This window comes from Fragaria vesca, linkage group LG4 (assembly GCF_000184155.1).
Source record: "Fragaria vesca subsp. vesca linkage group LG4, FraVesHawaii_1.0, whole genome shotgun sequence".
NCBI classification, from domain to species: domain Eukaryota; kingdom Viridiplantae; phylum Streptophyta; class Magnoliopsida; order Rosales; family Rosaceae; genus Fragaria; species Fragaria vesca.
The window spans coordinates 17,784,838-17,800,504 of NC_020494.1; the positions used below are offsets into that span (position 1 = coordinate 17,784,838).

A 15,667-nucleotide genomic window follows, 5' to 3' on the forward strand; every position below is an offset into this window, starting at 1 on the left:
TTTGTTTAAAATGGCTGCTAATTAAAATGATTATTTTTACATGGTGTAAAACTGCAAATGTAAAACATAAACAAACTCGCCTTTCTCCACTTTATATTAACTTTGATGATTGATAACATCAAATTTGGTAAGTTCATTTGTATAATGAAATCGATACTGATCATTAAAAATAACGACTTCTGCAATGCAAAAGAACAATTGGAATATGCCAACGGTTTCTTAAAAATTAATTTTTTCCAACATGTCATTTAGTCACGTAATATAAATCAAGTCATATCGAGTTTCTATTATACGTTTTTGTGAGTTCAAATTTAATTGAGACAAAACTATGATTTCATTTACTTATATGATATTTAGGTCTTATCTTCGTGCTAAAAGTGAGCTAGCTGGTCATATAATTTCCACTTAGACATAATAATAATATCATGATTCATATGAACACATGAAATCATAAGTTGAATAAAAGATTTCATCATATGCTTTATCACATATTGTCATTTTCCTTTTCCTTGTAATTAAGAGCGATCAACTATAACATGTTACTTGAATCAGTTGAATGTATCCTTGTTTGGATTGATTCTTGACGTACATATGTTACCGAAATAAGAAAAATACCCTATAGAAAAAGGAGTCGAAAATATTATATACCTTCCTTGTGTTCTTGTGTTTAAGAGTGAATCATTCTTTCAAAGTTGCAACCTTCCAAATTTTTAAAACCTAAAAGATGATTCCTCACGGCACATTTTCACGGTTCTTCTTTGAAAAAGATCAAGAGAGTCCAAACCAGACAATATATACAAACCAAGATTTGTTCTTTATTTGCAAAACAATCATCAAACCTCTCTCTGTCACAAATTCACAGCCTCTCAAGTCAACCTTCTAACGTGTCACGTTGCAGTTCATACATCACCTCATCCACTCTCACAGTGCTCTTCCTCCTTCGCAGCCATGGATACAGCTTCGGCTACTACAATGAAAGCCCTCAACTTCCTTGCAACTTCAACCACCCAAAGAACTAACTTCACCTCTCAAACTCTACCCACTAAATCAAACTCCCACTCTCTTCATCTCCAAAGCTCAAACACCAGAAGAAGCAGAGCCATCTCCCTCAGTCGCTGCTCCACAAAGCCAGACACAGACACCGACAACCAGAAAGACCAAAATTCGACCGTTGAGCCCAATTTAAATTCCAAACCCCTAAACCCTTCCCCACCCACTTCAATTGATCAACTTTCTACTCCTGCATCATCATTTCCTTGTTCTAAAGGATTGGTGTTCGATTTGGGCGTGGAGAGTTCATGGGACGGAGCCGGAGTTGGGTCCCCAGTTGTAAAGAGATTCCTTGGCGACGAGGAAGAGAGATGGTACATGTGGTATCACGGCCGGTCCGATTCAAATCCCGGTTCGGATTCGATTGGATTAGCGGTTTCGAGTAATGGGGTTCACTGGAACCGAGGAAGAGGAGCGGTTCAGTCGAGCCAGGATGTTGGTTTGGTGATGAGTAGCGGCAAAGATTGGTGGGCATTTGATACTTTAAGCATTAGGCCTTCCGAGGTTGTGGTCATGTCGAGCTCAAAGGTTAGAGCTTCTAGTGCTGTTTATTGGCTTTATTACACTGGTTATAGTCCGGAGAAGGCGGAGATTTCTGAGGTTCCGATCGGTTTGGAGAATCCGGAACGGTCCGGGGAGGTGTTCAAGTCTTTGCCTGGCTTGGCAATCAGCCAAGATGGGAGGCATTGGGCTAGAATTGAAGGAGAGCATCATAGTGGGGCTTTGTTTGATGTGGGGTTGGAGAAGGAGTGGGATTCTTCTTTCATTGCTGGGTCTCATGTTGTGTTTCATAAGAGAGGGGATCTTAGAATGTATTACCATTCATTTGATTTGGAGAGTGGGCACTATGGCATTGGGATTGCAAGGTCTAGGGATGGGATGAAGTGGATCAAAATGGGGAAGATAATTGGGGGAGGGAGGAATGGTGGGTTTGATGAGTTGGGGGCAATGAATCCTTGTGTGGTTAGGAAAAGGGGAGGTGGGGAGTATTTGATGGCATATGAAGGTGTTGATGGGAATGGAGGGAGGAGTATTGGGTTGGCAATTTCAAGAGATGGGCTGAAGGAGTGGACAAGGTGTGGAGATGCGGTGGTGTTGAAGTCATCGGAAGGATCAGGGTGGGATAGCAAAGGGGTTGGGTCACCATGCTTGGTTCAAATGGATGGGGAAGAAGATGAGTGGAGGTTGTATTATAGAGGTGTTGGGAATGGGGAACGAACAGGGATTGGAATGGCGGTTTCAGAAGGGAGTGATTACAGAAGGTTTAGACGATGGGAAGGATTTCATTTGCAAGATTGATTGATATACTTGTTCATTGTCATACTTGTGTTGCCATGAATGAATGTAGAATCAGAATGAAAATGAAGAAATGAACAAGAAGAAATGGGGAATGTAAAACCAAAGTAGATACTCTTTTTTTTTTTTCTTCTTGTTCTTTCAGCTTAAAACGTTTTGGTAACCTCCAGTAATTTGCCCCAGCAAGAAGAGGTTCACCATCATGTAATCACAAACCTCCATGGCTCCATGCATCACTATCTTCCTTGATAGAACCCTAAGTATTAAAGTATACAATTTAACTAAAGTTGGATATAAGCTCTGTTAGTACAGTAGGCATTGTCACATGAAAGCAAAGTGGTATGACCAAATTTTGGATTGGTCCATCTGATTAAGGTTCTTAAATGTGGGCTGTTGACAGAAAGCCTACTTGATTGTCTTTAATTCTGATGAGGCTAAGAAAAGCAAGACCATTGCAAACGGGCCCAATGATCTCCACTTGGAGAAATTGGCAAATTTTTTGGCCAAAAATTGAAATATAATTTGAAATAGCGACCTATAACAAAGAGTCTGCTCATGATGATGATGATGATTTTTTTTTTTTTGTAAAATTTAAGAGTCGTCTCTCGTTAAAAAAAAATAATACTAATAGTTGTCTGATTTTTCATTTTATTTTTAAAGAAAAGAATTGGGGGTCCATAACAAAGATCTTTCTTTTTCTCTTTAATTTAAAAAGAAAGACAGATGGAGAAAAAGATTTCCAATATCGTTGAATGAACAAGAGGCAGCTCCATGATTCCAGTCATCCGGTCTGTGATTGATTTGGCCATTTGGGATACATATATGGTCTGCAATTGTACGTGCTGCACGATCTGGATCTTCAAGTAGTAAATTACTAGAGCATAAGGAAAATGTGGAATAAGATATAGACATATGGGAGTATAAAATAACCATATATATATATATATATATATGTCTATAACAATTGTAACCAGAAAAGAAAAAAATACTAGATAATTGAAAGAATTTGTATTATGATACGAGGCACAGATATTAGTCGTTGTCGTGCTGGAATCCGAAGCAAGATTCAAGATATATGCATCTATAGAAATTCATTTGAATTGTAGATGGAAGATGACGATCTCTCCTGAACATTATACAAATATACATAGGATTAATAGTATTCACATGATCATCGAGCAACTTGAATATATATATTTAGAACAGTTTAATCAAATGCGTACGCTTTGCAGCCAAGAATATTGAATGTATATAAGTTGGGTGAGCTGGTTCGATCATGGTTTATATTTGATACTAAATTTCAAATTAAATCAGAAAGAATTTAAGTTATATATTCAAATTTTGGTCGAGAAAGACAGTTGGTAAAAATATAAGAGGGAAAGGCAGATGTTGAAAGAAAGATATGAGATGATGATCGAGCTAGTATGATTGAGTTAATTAGGTGCAGACATATATACACATGTGATGGAATTGCTTCAAAGTCACCTTCAATGGAAAAACAAAAAAACAAAAACATACATATATAGGTGTGTGTGTGTGTGTATAACTAGGTTTTTTGTGAAAGGAATATATAGTACGTAGTTAAGATAATATATAACTAATAACCTAAACCAAAACCAATCAAATGCAGTAGTCCCCTCAAAAAATAAATAAATAAATAAATAAACCAATCATAGTAGTAGTTAAGATAATATATAACTAGGTTTTTTTTTAAAGGAATATATAACTAGGTTTAAGTAGCGGATTAAGAACAACCATTCCGCATACTGCGAATTAAATTACCCCTAATCACTTCCGCGAAATGCAGAGTTATGAGTTCACAGACAAAAGACAAGAAAATTAGCTCGTAATTGTACGATTTATTAATCTCCTTGCATGATTAGTTGGACCTCGATCATACATTAATATGAAACATAAAGCTAAAAAACAACAAGGTGGTTGCAGTCTCTTACGACTTATGATTAGTTTTTCCCTAAATCGCAGAAATAAGTAAGACTGCTTTTCGATCTGTTTTTCAAGAAAAAATTCAGAGAAAACTAAGCACAGAGCTAGTCTGACTTTCCGGTAGACGTAGATTTTACTTCATTCTCATATAAACACCCTGCTGATTAGCTCGCTCTCACTGACTGATTCATATTTAAATGTAGTCTATAATTGATGAATTAATGATGACAAACCCTAAAACTTTGTTTAATCAGGACTGTAATTTGTTCTCAACGAAGATTCCAGATACAAGTAAGCATTATTCAGAGACTTACAGAATTAATATACACGAGGGTCATAGAGAAAAGATTTCACGTACGTAAGCAGATTAGTCGTGTCTGTCTAATCGAGTACCAATTATTGATTCAATCGTATAACTAATATCATGAATCATGAGATCCATATATTCATATCAGTGAGGTTTTTTTTCTTTCGAAAACTTCATATATATATATATATATATATATATATATATATATATATATATATATATAGTTCAATCATGCATATAAGTGAGTTAGGCGTAATAGGAGTTTGAAGTTCCAATAATTATAACAGAAGGTGCTGCGATCGATCTCCTTCTCTGCAGCTGGGTCTAACCATATTTCCATGAAGTGAAAGTTAGACGTTGAACGTACAAAGTACCTCTGTCGATCTCAACCCTAAGTCAAAGCGTCCACAAACACAAGTACCAGTTCTCTGATATTGTAACCCCCAACAAGTTGGAACCTCTGCACGTCGATATATACCGTATCAAATCATTACTGGATTTGTTCACCTGCAAGCTGGATGCCCAAATTATTGATCAGTACGTTGTAATTCGGACTGTAGCATCTCTTTGTTGCGATTCTTAGGCGCTTGACAAAACCCTCTAGATCATTGAACTAGCAAGCTGCAATATATCACTTCAAGTTTTCCATATTATGACTACAAAAGTGCATGTTTAATTTGTATTTAACTTACAGAAACCCTGGTTCAAATTCAAGTTGATCATTTCCCGGTAGTTAACAGCATATAATGTTCGTCGTTCAATATGTGCAGTCATATATTACACGTACACATATATACTTTCAGGAAAAGAAATACTAATGAATGCTTTTGTCCTTCATGCGCATATATATGGTTCATATATGAAACAGTAAAATTGACGTGAGGATATATATTAGCTAGCTCAATTATCCATAATATTTACAACGTACGTCCAACCAAAACATGCAATATTATTAGCCTGTTCTATAAGAAAATGTGGCATGTGATTATCATTGGATGAATGCATGATTTCAGAAACAGAAGATAATGTAGTTTAATTATTAACTAGATGTTCCCGATTGTTGATTACGTATCCTATAATCTTTCCCTTTTTCTGCTAAATTTTAAGAAAACGCAGTAGTAGTCAGTGTCCTCGATCAGCCTCTTCCATCACAAACAGAACATAGAAAACAAAACGAACATACAATGACCCAGTTGAGATTAATGCCAGATTAACTCTTGTTGTATAGGTAATCACAATTGCGACATAATTAACTCTTAGATACTTGATTGGTACTTGAACAAAATCTTACAGGATCTACAGGCATATGTTTATAACATGTGTGAAACATGCATGTTCCTCCAATCCAACCCAGAGCAAGTTTTATATGTAGTAACATGTACAGATTGATGAATATCAACTCTCATCGATCAAGTGGCCAACTGTGAAAGAAAAATAAATTAGAAAAGGGATCGATCTGAGGGAAGAAGGAGCTAGTCAACTGGAACTTTCTGTCTTACCTTCGCCATTTGACAGGTAGAAGAAGCTCTCACAGACATCACCATCAATCCCTAATGCAGAAGAAAAGTAGTTAGCGAGTTTAAAAAAAACATGCCAATATAACGAGCAAGTACTATAATAAGTAATTAACGATATACTACTCCATTCCTGCAAATTAAAATTACCCTCTAGCATTTTAATTGGAACATTGCTTCAGATATTTGATCTTAAACTCCATTTCTGCGAACTAATTTACAGTACACTTAAACTTCTAGGTCAAAAAGGGTAGCAGAATATATTTGATAAATCTCGTCGTCAGTTTAGAATCAAATATAAGTAATTTAGAGCAAGAGTAGGTTCATGCATGTGGTTCGCAGATTAATAAAAGCTTCATTTCAAAAATATACAAAGTTTTTCAGAGAAATAATTAGAGAGAATGGGTCGGATTCTAGCAGCTCCACACGTAAAACTCACTGGCTCCTATAAAACCACACGCGAATGTCACCATTCTAATTATTCCAATCTCTCCCACCATTGCAAATACCAACTACATTTCCTTTCTCTTCTCTTCTCCCCGCAAACTGTTGTAGTCCAGCAATGGACGCCGCAACAGCAACAACAGCAGCGGCCTCAACGATCAAAACACTTCACGCATTTTCGCCTTCTTCTACAACCCGTAAAATCTTGGCATTGCCTACTACCCGACCCCAAACTCTTTCTCTTTACAGATCTTTCCACACCCAACAATTCAAAACTCGTTCATTTACAAGATGCTCTACAAAGCCAGGAATCGACAGCAACAACGCGACCAACACAAACAAGTCCCTCGGGCTCGAGTCAAGTTCCCCAGCACAGCATCTGACGACTTCTCCGCCCAACCAAACCCTCACATCGACATGGTCAACGGGTCTAGTCTTTGATCTGGGTAACAAAACCTCGTGGGACAGCTCCGAAATCGGATCTCCCGTGGTGAAAAGGTTCATCGGCGACAATGAAGAGCGGTGGTACATGTGGTACCACGGTAGGTCGTCCGATCCGAACAACAGCTCCATCGGCCTCGCGGTTTCTAGTAATGGGATTCATTGGGCGAGAGGAGCCGAACACGTCATGTCTTGTGGTGAGGACGAGGGTTTGGTCATGAACTGCTCGAACAATTGGTGGGCGTTTGACACTAAGAGCATTAAGCCTTCCGAGATGGTCATCATGTCGAGTCCAATGTACAGCGCAGTGTACTGGCTTTACTACACCGGATACAGTTCGGAAAAGGTGGACTGTACTAACTATCCGGTTGGTCAATATCCGGTGGACGCACTCAAGTCTCTGCCGGGACTGGCTTGTAGCCAGGACGGGCGAAACTGGGCCAGAATCGAAGGGGATTATCACAGTGGTGCCTTGCTCGACGTAGGGTCCAAAAATGAGTGGGATTCTTTGTCCATTGCAAAACCTCAAGTGGTTGTGCATGGCAGCGATGACATGAGAATGTATTACCATTCCTTTGATGCAGAAAAAGGCCACTTTGCCATTGGGATGGCCAGATCCAGGGACGGAATAAGATGGGTGAAGTTGGGGAAAATTATGGGGGGAGGACCAAAGGGGTCTTTTGACGAGCTTGGGGTGAAAAATGCTTGTGTGGTTAGGAACAGGAAGGAAGGGAACTACCTAATGGCGTATGAGGGTGTGAGGGCAGATGGGAAGATAAGTATCGGTCTCGCTGTATCTCCCGATGGGCTGAACGAGTGGACGAGGGTACAAAACGGAGCGGTTCTTAGCCCATCGGGAGATGATGCATGGGACAACAAAGGAGTCGGCTCGCCAAGCCTGGTACAGATGGAAGGGAATGCAGACTTGTGGAGATTGTATTATGTGGGTGTCGGAGAAGATGGAAGGACTGGGATTGGGATGGCGATTTCGGAAGGTAGTGACGTGAGAACCTTCAGAAGGTGGGCAGGGTTTCAATCGTAAACTCTCATGTAACTAGTAATTACATAACAGTGTATAGAATTAGTGGTGTATTATGGCATGTATTCAACAAATTAAAGTATTAATCCAGAGTAGTTGCATTGGATGGAACTATTTTCTAATATCCTGATAATTATCATCCCACATGGAATCGTTTCTTACAGTTGTCATACATGTTCAAAGTAATTAACTATATATAACAGTGACTAAGATTGCATAGTATACAAGAATTTTATGTTGAAATTCGGCCTCAAAAAGCTGCAATTGATGAGAGTCCGTATGAAGTGTGGGGAACTAAGTACTTGATGACACTTTCTGCTGCCTCTCCTATGTATGCATGTAATTGCCTCCACAAGGCCAAGTATATATGGTCAGTATTTCCTCAAAGATTGGAGGACGCTTGTTAAGGAGACTGGTGCATGTGAGGTTGCAAGTAAAGATGTTAGGTCATTTTCGTCGTCGTTATAAAAAATAGAGCATTATTGGTCCGTATCCGCTGTTCAAACTTTGAGTATCTAGGGTTGAATCTCACATCTATATAGTGTGACACACAGCCTCTTATTTTCAAAAGGTACATGTACAAATGTATAATGCACGGCATGGATATTTAGGTGTCCTAGAAATTAATTTGTCCCATGCTGGCGTTGCTCTTTCAAGTTAATTTTTGGCAATATATCTAGCTATAGTTGCGAGCACGTCATCTAGATTTGACCACATATATGCCTGCCCATGAAATTTCACAAAATTAAGCATGATGGATTATAACACTGCTGCTTTACTGCTTCCTGGCCAATGCACTGTTGTAAGGCTTAGGGCTTCATCAATTAACCTAAGTGCTAGGGTTTTAGTGCAATTCGGAGGTTGATTAGGCCAGACTGTAGACATACGATTGCATCTGAATATTGATAGTCCTTTACAATATCGATATCTTGCTTTCCAGCCAAGGAGATTCGGCTTATTGGCTTACGTTGTTTGTGATTTAAGTGATGAATTTGGTGTGGGAATTAATTTTGACCAAAACATGAACTGGCATACATCGAGTATTTGAGTTCCCTAGATTAATTTACTAAAAGGGTTAATACCCATTAGCATTGAAAATATGAAGCATTCCGAGCTAAATGGGTTGGCCCATAAGAATAGAAATCCAATACATGCAATATGGGCTATGTAACTAGTCATCCAGGATTCCAGGGTATCAAATAAGCAGTACTGGTGCCCAATCTCCACAAGAATATGGAGAACAGGAAGCTTACTGTCAGTAGGAACCAACTTATAAGGGCTCCCTCAACGAGAGCTTTTTTACTAAAACACTCTTAAGTTGATGACTTTTGGTTTATGATTTAAATGACTTATTTTTCTATCACATATTAGCATCTCATCCTTTCAGTTTTTAGATATATATAAGTAGATCAGTCATATAAATTTTCAACCAAATTGGTGATCGTTAAGGTAACAAATTAGATTAGATTAATGGACGAACCAAATCTGTCAAACATTAACCGTTCAAGTTTATAATTGATAAATCACACTTATGGATGTCTTATGATTTTCAATATGGCTGAAAATTTGTATAAATGATCTACTCATAAATATCTATAAACTGAACGGTCAAGATGTGGATATAAGATCAAAAAGTGGGATCAACCGAAAAGTCTTCAACTTAAGGGTCCTCATTAGAATGGCTCCTCCCCCAACTTATATATAAAAATCTTAAAGGAATTCTCAAGCACAATATGAATCCTCTTCTAAGCCTAGATCTAATGCTAAACATCTTGGTAAATTGATCAATTCACAAGCAGTGATTTGTTTTCTTTTTTCTACCAGAAGTTCAAAGTAGCAAGTTTGCTTTTCTTTTGTTGTCTCTATATATTATTCGAAAGTAAAAACTCAGACTAATTCAAAAGGCAATCGATTATGTTGCATCGATCTGACAATTCTAGTCGACTAGTTTGCATCATATTGATTGAAGGAGGAATCGGACAGTGACTGTATTATAAAACCCAGTATGAACCAACTTTGCAGAGATAAATAGCTAGCAAGAGATTCAATAAATTTATGTCCCATTAATGAATGTCCCCATAACTCCATAAGTAGCCAACACCCAAAAGAATTTGAATGTCCAATCCCCCACCCAACCCCCCCCCCCCCCCCCCCCCCCCGAAAACGGGGTCATTCCTCTCTCACTCATTCTTTTTGTACAAAAAAAAAAAAAAGGAAATTGCTTACTAATATAATGCAAAGCTTGTGATCTCTTCGACCTACATGATCATAAGTACGTAGCTCACCATTACATATATTTGGCAGCTAACTATGATCGTAAGAGACTAATTAGTTAAACAATATCAAATATCAAATGAAATAACTTGTTATTTAGAATTAGCTAGCTAATGATCCCTTATTCGACTTAACTCGCTGCTCGATCTAGCTAATGGTAACCCTTAATTATTAAGAGTCACACCACCTTCCTAACGTACACTAGACTAAATAAGCTAGCTAGCTCTATCTTAAACACTACTTAATTAAAACACAGGCGACCCGGATGGTGAAGCATTCACCAAGTTGAGTATACTGTCCCAGTAGCTCCTGTTCTCCTCAATGTTGTTGCCACTACGCCCACAGCTTCCATCCCCGCCTGTATCAGAGATCTCTCCGGCCGTCATGTTCTGATCATCGGAGTTGTAAACCAACATGTCCGAGGTGGCGGCTCCGCCGCAGAAACCCTCCATGATATTGGAAAACGCAGCAGCAGCGGCCGGCAGCATGACGTTGCTCACGTCATCGTTTTCGCCACTTGACCTAATCATACCGTCGTCAGCGAACCACGGGTTGGTAGTTGTTGTACTTGCATCCGTACAACCATTGTATGCATGAATGTCTTGCAGCACCATCGAGTGGTGCAGCTCTTGTTTGAAGTCAGATAGTTGCTTATTGGCGTTAAGAGACTGCATTGGATATGCTGCGTTGTTGTACGCAGCAGCCGGGAAGCTCAACGTGGACGTCGGAGACTCGAGGTCGTCCATGGCCATCATCAAATTCATACCCGAAACAATCGTGTTATTATTACCACCGTTGTTGTCTCGGATTATCGGCTTTGACGACCACGCCCCTTGCCAGGCTTTGAGCACATCCAGACACGGCAGCGCTGACGTGGCGGCGGCGGCTTTGCTCATGTGAAGTCCGTGAGTTTGGGTGGAGGGGCTGATGTTGAGGAGCTGATGGTGCTGAAGCTGGCCATGGAGAGGGTGATTGATCATGATGAGCTGCTTGGATTCTCTGACCAGCCTGGCCTCGGCCTCGAGCCGAGCGCTCTCCCACTGAGCCATGTGGCTCAGGTTGGCAGCGTCCTTGCCGTGGCCGCTGCCGGACCCGTAGGCTTCGTGGTGCTTGGGCTTGTGTGTCACGGGGTCGATGCCCATCTTGGTCAGTCTTTTCTTGAGGTGTGTGTTCCAGTAGTTCTTGATCTCGTTGTCTGTCCTTTTGGGTAAGTGATTTGCTATAGCTGACCACCTGATGATCGGTAACAGCCAACTTAATATCAGGTTATGAATCAATTGATCTATAATATTAGGGTTCTTTAAATCAATTACCTATTTCCCAGAAGAGCATGGAGTTGAATGATGGTTTGCTCTTCCTGCAAACTAAACTTTCCTCTTTTGATATCAGGCCTCAGGTAGTTAGTCCACCTCAGTCGGCAGCTCTTCCCACATCTTTGGAGCCCTATAAAAGAAAACACAAAGAGTTTACTAAGTTGAAATTAAGCTAGCTACATGTAAACCAGTCAAGGAAAGCATGAGTTAGTTACCTGCTTTAGCCGGCAAAGCACGCCAGCTTCCATGGCCGTATTCCTGGATGTAAGACAGGAGCTTCTGGTCTTCCTCAGGCGTCCATGGTCCTTTTTTCAAACCCACCTTCTCGCAACATGGAGACCTCCCCATTTCTGTTTCAAATTCTATTGCTACCCTAACTAGCTGGTTAGCTCAAATTAAGTACTAGTATTGGGGATCACACACTCTCACACTCACTCAAGCACGAGTTATATATCCAGCTATAGATAGTAAGACAGGTATCGGTGTGGGGAAACTAGAGAAGGTGAGGCCAACATATATATAGAAGCCTAGTCTTGTACAATAGTACAGTACGTAGACATGCAATGCCAACAGGATGATGACCAATATGCCCTTTGTTGGCTTTCTCCAAATGCACCCTGTAAAACATTATCACACTTCTTCCTATCCGGCCGTCTGCTCAATCAGGATGGATGGCAAAACCGTACGTTCCCTTGTTCCGTCTTGCATATGTCATAAATGATTTCCAAAATCCAAATATACTTCCTTCCATTGATACGTTAACGTTCTTTGATTTTGCAGTAATCATGATGATTAGAGTTTGTATTCGTATGTGAGATCATTAGCTAGTTTCATTTCGGAAAAGTAGTAGTTCGATTTTGAATGTGATTCAACGACAATTTATGAGATTTATAAGAAGTATTGAGTATTTATGAAATATTTACACAACACTATATATCAGATTAAATAAAACATAGAATAAAAAAACTATTTCGGAGTGCCATTCTTTTACCGTGGTGTATATGATGATGAGTGTAATTGAATAGGTTGTTGTGTAGTGATGATTTTACCATGAGATGTCATGTAAAAGAGGATACGATGAACCTATCAAATCTGCAGCTGCCAATTAAATTCTTCGCCTGTGGAATCCAACTAAAATTGTACATGCATTGTAACTGTGAAACTGTATATGCAGTAGGAAAATGAATTATTATATGAGCGTAAATATTGAAGGTGCGAACTGTACGTGCTAATATGGACCGTTCCAGTATCTCATACTAACAATCGTATGCTGATATACATGTACGTGCTAATATGTATATCTCGCTCTCTTTTGTTTGTTGTTGCCGAGATCAATCCTCCCATCAAATGTATTGAAGTTTCCAGAAGAAGCGCGCTGGTCGTATGTGATTATATATCGTTAGGAGAATGGCTGATCTAGCTAGGTTGGGTCTGCCCTGCTGTTGTTCATTTAGCTAGATGCTGAGAGCTAGTTGTTGCCTTTAAATTCTTGAAGAACTTTTCAGACTGAATGGTTAATATATATAGCTAGTCATTAATTTGCCACCAACAACACAAAAAAAAGTTTAATGATTTACTGTACGTTTTGGGTCATATATAGCCAGTTATATATTATACATGTAAGAAGTACTTTGCTTTTGTAAGCTCGAGATTCTCACATTCTGTAGACTGGGATCAAGCTACCTGCTAGCTTCCCTGACGCAAAATTAAGATGGAAGATAAACTAGCTAAATTAGCTACCCACAGTGATATATAATAGTCATGGAATGGAAGATATCTCTATGGTTGTTTACTATATATTTCTTTTTGTTCCTTTCATCTACTTTCATAACAACAATAGAGGGATTTTTGCAATGGAACGTAACGAATCGAAGAAAGCTTTTAGATCGATATGGACGTATATATTGGGTCGATCTGTACGTAGCTAGCTATGGAGATCAATAATCACACTGTAAATCTCTGAGAAGAAAAGGATATGCATTACTGATCATTAGGTATTCATAAGGTAATGAAATTTATAAGAGCCTCCCGATTTCTGAATTAGTTAATGAATGGCGTTGAAATGGAGGGGTGAGTGTCTGAGTGATTTAATAATTTTTCTGGGAATGCCATAAAAAACTACCACCCCATCCGCTGAATACGGTCCCCATTTTTATGGTTTCTGAAACTAGTTTTAACTAGATTTATGGCTGATCCAGCTAATTTCTGGACTATTATGTTCATTAGTTCATAGATATATACACATATATACATTCGATCTCTCATCCTTATTGTGGTGGTCTGTCATTCTAAATGCTAATGCTACCGAGTCACTGTCTCACTGATGACACGTGAAACATATTTCGTAAACAGAACTCACCATTAAGTTCCAGAATGTTCAATATCAGTATGCAGGATTAATGTAAACTCTATCTATTAACCTTGTCATAAAAGATAGTGATGTTATGATCTACCACCAATCATCCAAAATGCAGTAGAAAGTTATGACACAGTACTGCTAGCGCAACAGAGTAAGTGTGAGTCATCATTGTTGGCTTTGTTTACCATTAAGGTCATTCGTTTGTCGTAATTGTTTTTTACAGTGCAGTAATATGCAGCTAGCTAGCATTCAGCTTGATCGAGCTAGTACGAACATATGATATGATTCCATGCATCCGTTTATTCCCAGATTTTTATGATCTCAAGTCTCAAGCATATAACATCGATCACGAGCATGTGATCGAGGTTGTCAACATTTTCACAGCGCAAGTAAAACAACTGAGTAACTGTTTCTCTTATATCGAAGCTCTGATCTCAACTCTCAAGCATGGTGAAACTTTTTTCCAGAAAAAAAAAATCCCAGAAGAAGATACGTGCACTCTTATTAATTTTTTCACTCATGAGCTGATGAGTAATAAAGGTGAGTGCAGACATGTAAATGATGAAGGAATTCATGTCGAGTGATTGTTTGATCGATGATGATGAGGATGATGAGGAGACGTTACTCCGGCCAGTAAGTACTGGGGCTGGTGGTGAAATTAATTTCACGTGTATGCATAGCTCTCTTTGCTTTTCATTTCCCACAGAGCAACATCAATTCCTCCGGCCAACTAGCAGCGACTTTTAAGCGTAAAATTTATTTCTCGCCTTTTCTGGCGGTTGAGAAAAATATTGCTGCCGCCCAATTACCCAGATAGATAATCCAATATATCCACTGATCATGACTAACAGCAACACAGACATTTCTGATTCGTATAGCGATACGTACTGATCGATCTGTTGTATTGGTAATAATTGAAGTTTTCTTATATATAATATACAAGAAAATATCCATAAACTCGATGATTCACTGTCCTGACCTAATTAGGAGTAGCCTGAATCATCTGCTAGCTATAGCTGGCTTGAAGTAAATTGAAGAACTGGGAACTGGTCCGTGTTTTTCAGTTGTGATATGAACCGTTAATTCGTCACCCTAGCTAACTATCAGTCTTATACGTACTTGCTATCAGTCTTTCTTATATATTTGATTGCATTCAAGGATCAATTAAACCTTTATGCTCGGGTTTAGCCGTTTAGGGTACGGTTCTTTTCCTTTTTCTGGGTGACACAAAGAGGCCAGGTGAACTCTTATCAGATCATCTTCAGCACAGAATGGGATTGTGGGAATAGAACTTCAAACTAAACATGCAAAAGAACTAATTCATTCATATATTGTGGTCATAGACTCATAGATGAATTGAAACAAATACTTACCCCGGTACCACACGCGCGCAGAGCAGAGTTAAAAGACATATATATATATATATATATATATATATAGTCCCTTCCAGAGTGGGATCCATCTTTAAAATTAAAGTAAGGGACTCTTTATTTCGCTCACTTTCAGGTCGTATTTCCACATCTTAACCGTACAATGTCTAAAACACAGTGTGTAGATCATTCCTACAAAGTTTCATCAAATTTGAAGATCATTTGGGTACCGAATTAGATTAAATAAATCAACAGAACAAAAGTTGTCCAAACTGAACCGTTCGTGTAAATTACGATTACGAAAGCCTAAATG

At 38.8% G+C, this 15,667-nt stretch overlaps 3 protein-coding genes across 3 annotated transcripts; 2 read left to right on the plus strand and 1 right to left on the minus strand.

The window, feature by feature from the left end:
* The first annotated feature begins 948 nt into the window (after window positions 1-948).
* LOC101299860 lies at window positions 949-2,349 on the plus strand. The gene has a single exon (XM_004298365.1). It carries the CDS (start codon window positions 949-951, stop codon window positions 2,347-2,349), a length of 1,401 nt encoding a protein of 466 aa, XP_004298413.1.
* A 4,290-nt stretch (window positions 2,350-6,639) lies between these two features.
* Window positions 6,640-8,149, plus strand: LOC101300242. The gene has a single exon (XM_004297237.1). The coding sequence runs from the start codon at window positions 6,677-6,679 to the stop codon at window positions 8,039-8,041; it is 1,365 nt and encodes a 454-aa protein (XP_004297285.1). The 5' UTR covers window positions 6,640-6,676; the 3' UTR covers window positions 8,042-8,149.
* A 2,408-nt stretch (window positions 8,150-10,557) lies between these two features.
* Window positions 10,558-11,973, minus strand: LOC101300142. The gene is made up of 3 exons (XM_004298366.1): window positions 11,841-11,973; window positions 11,626-11,755; window positions 10,558-11,545 (listed from the first exon to the last, which is right to left on the minus strand). The coding sequence occupies exons 1-3, from the start codon at window positions 11,971-11,973 to the stop codon at window positions 10,558-10,560; spliced, it is 1,251 nt and encodes a 416-aa protein (XP_004298414.1).
* Window positions 11,974-15,667: the final 3,694 nt, after the last annotated feature.

What these genes read in the sequence shown, in the direction of transcription:
- LOC101300242 (XM_004297237.1), top strand. Translation starts at nt 6,677, where the DNA reads ATGGACGCCGCAACAGCAACAACAGCAGCGGCCTCAACGATCAAAACA.
- LOC101300142 (XM_004298366.1), bottom strand. Translation starts at nt 11,973, where the DNA reads ATGGGGAGGTCTCCATGTTGCGAGAAGGTGGGTTTGAAAAAAGGACCA. An exon ending in TGCTTTGCCGGCTAAAGCAG is followed by an intron (nt 11,756 to 11,840) that starts GTAACTAACTCA and finishes TTTCTTTTATAG; the next exon opens with GGCTCCAAAGATGTGGGAAG. An exon ending in CATGCTCTTCTGGGAAATAG is followed by an intron (nt 11,546 to 11,625) that starts GTAATTGATTTA and finishes ACCGATCATCAG; the next exon opens with GTGGTCAGCTATAGCAAATC.
- LOC101299860 (XM_004298365.1), top strand. Translation starts at nt 949, where the DNA reads ATGGATACAGCTTCGGCTACTACAATGAAAGCCCTCAACTTCCTTGCA.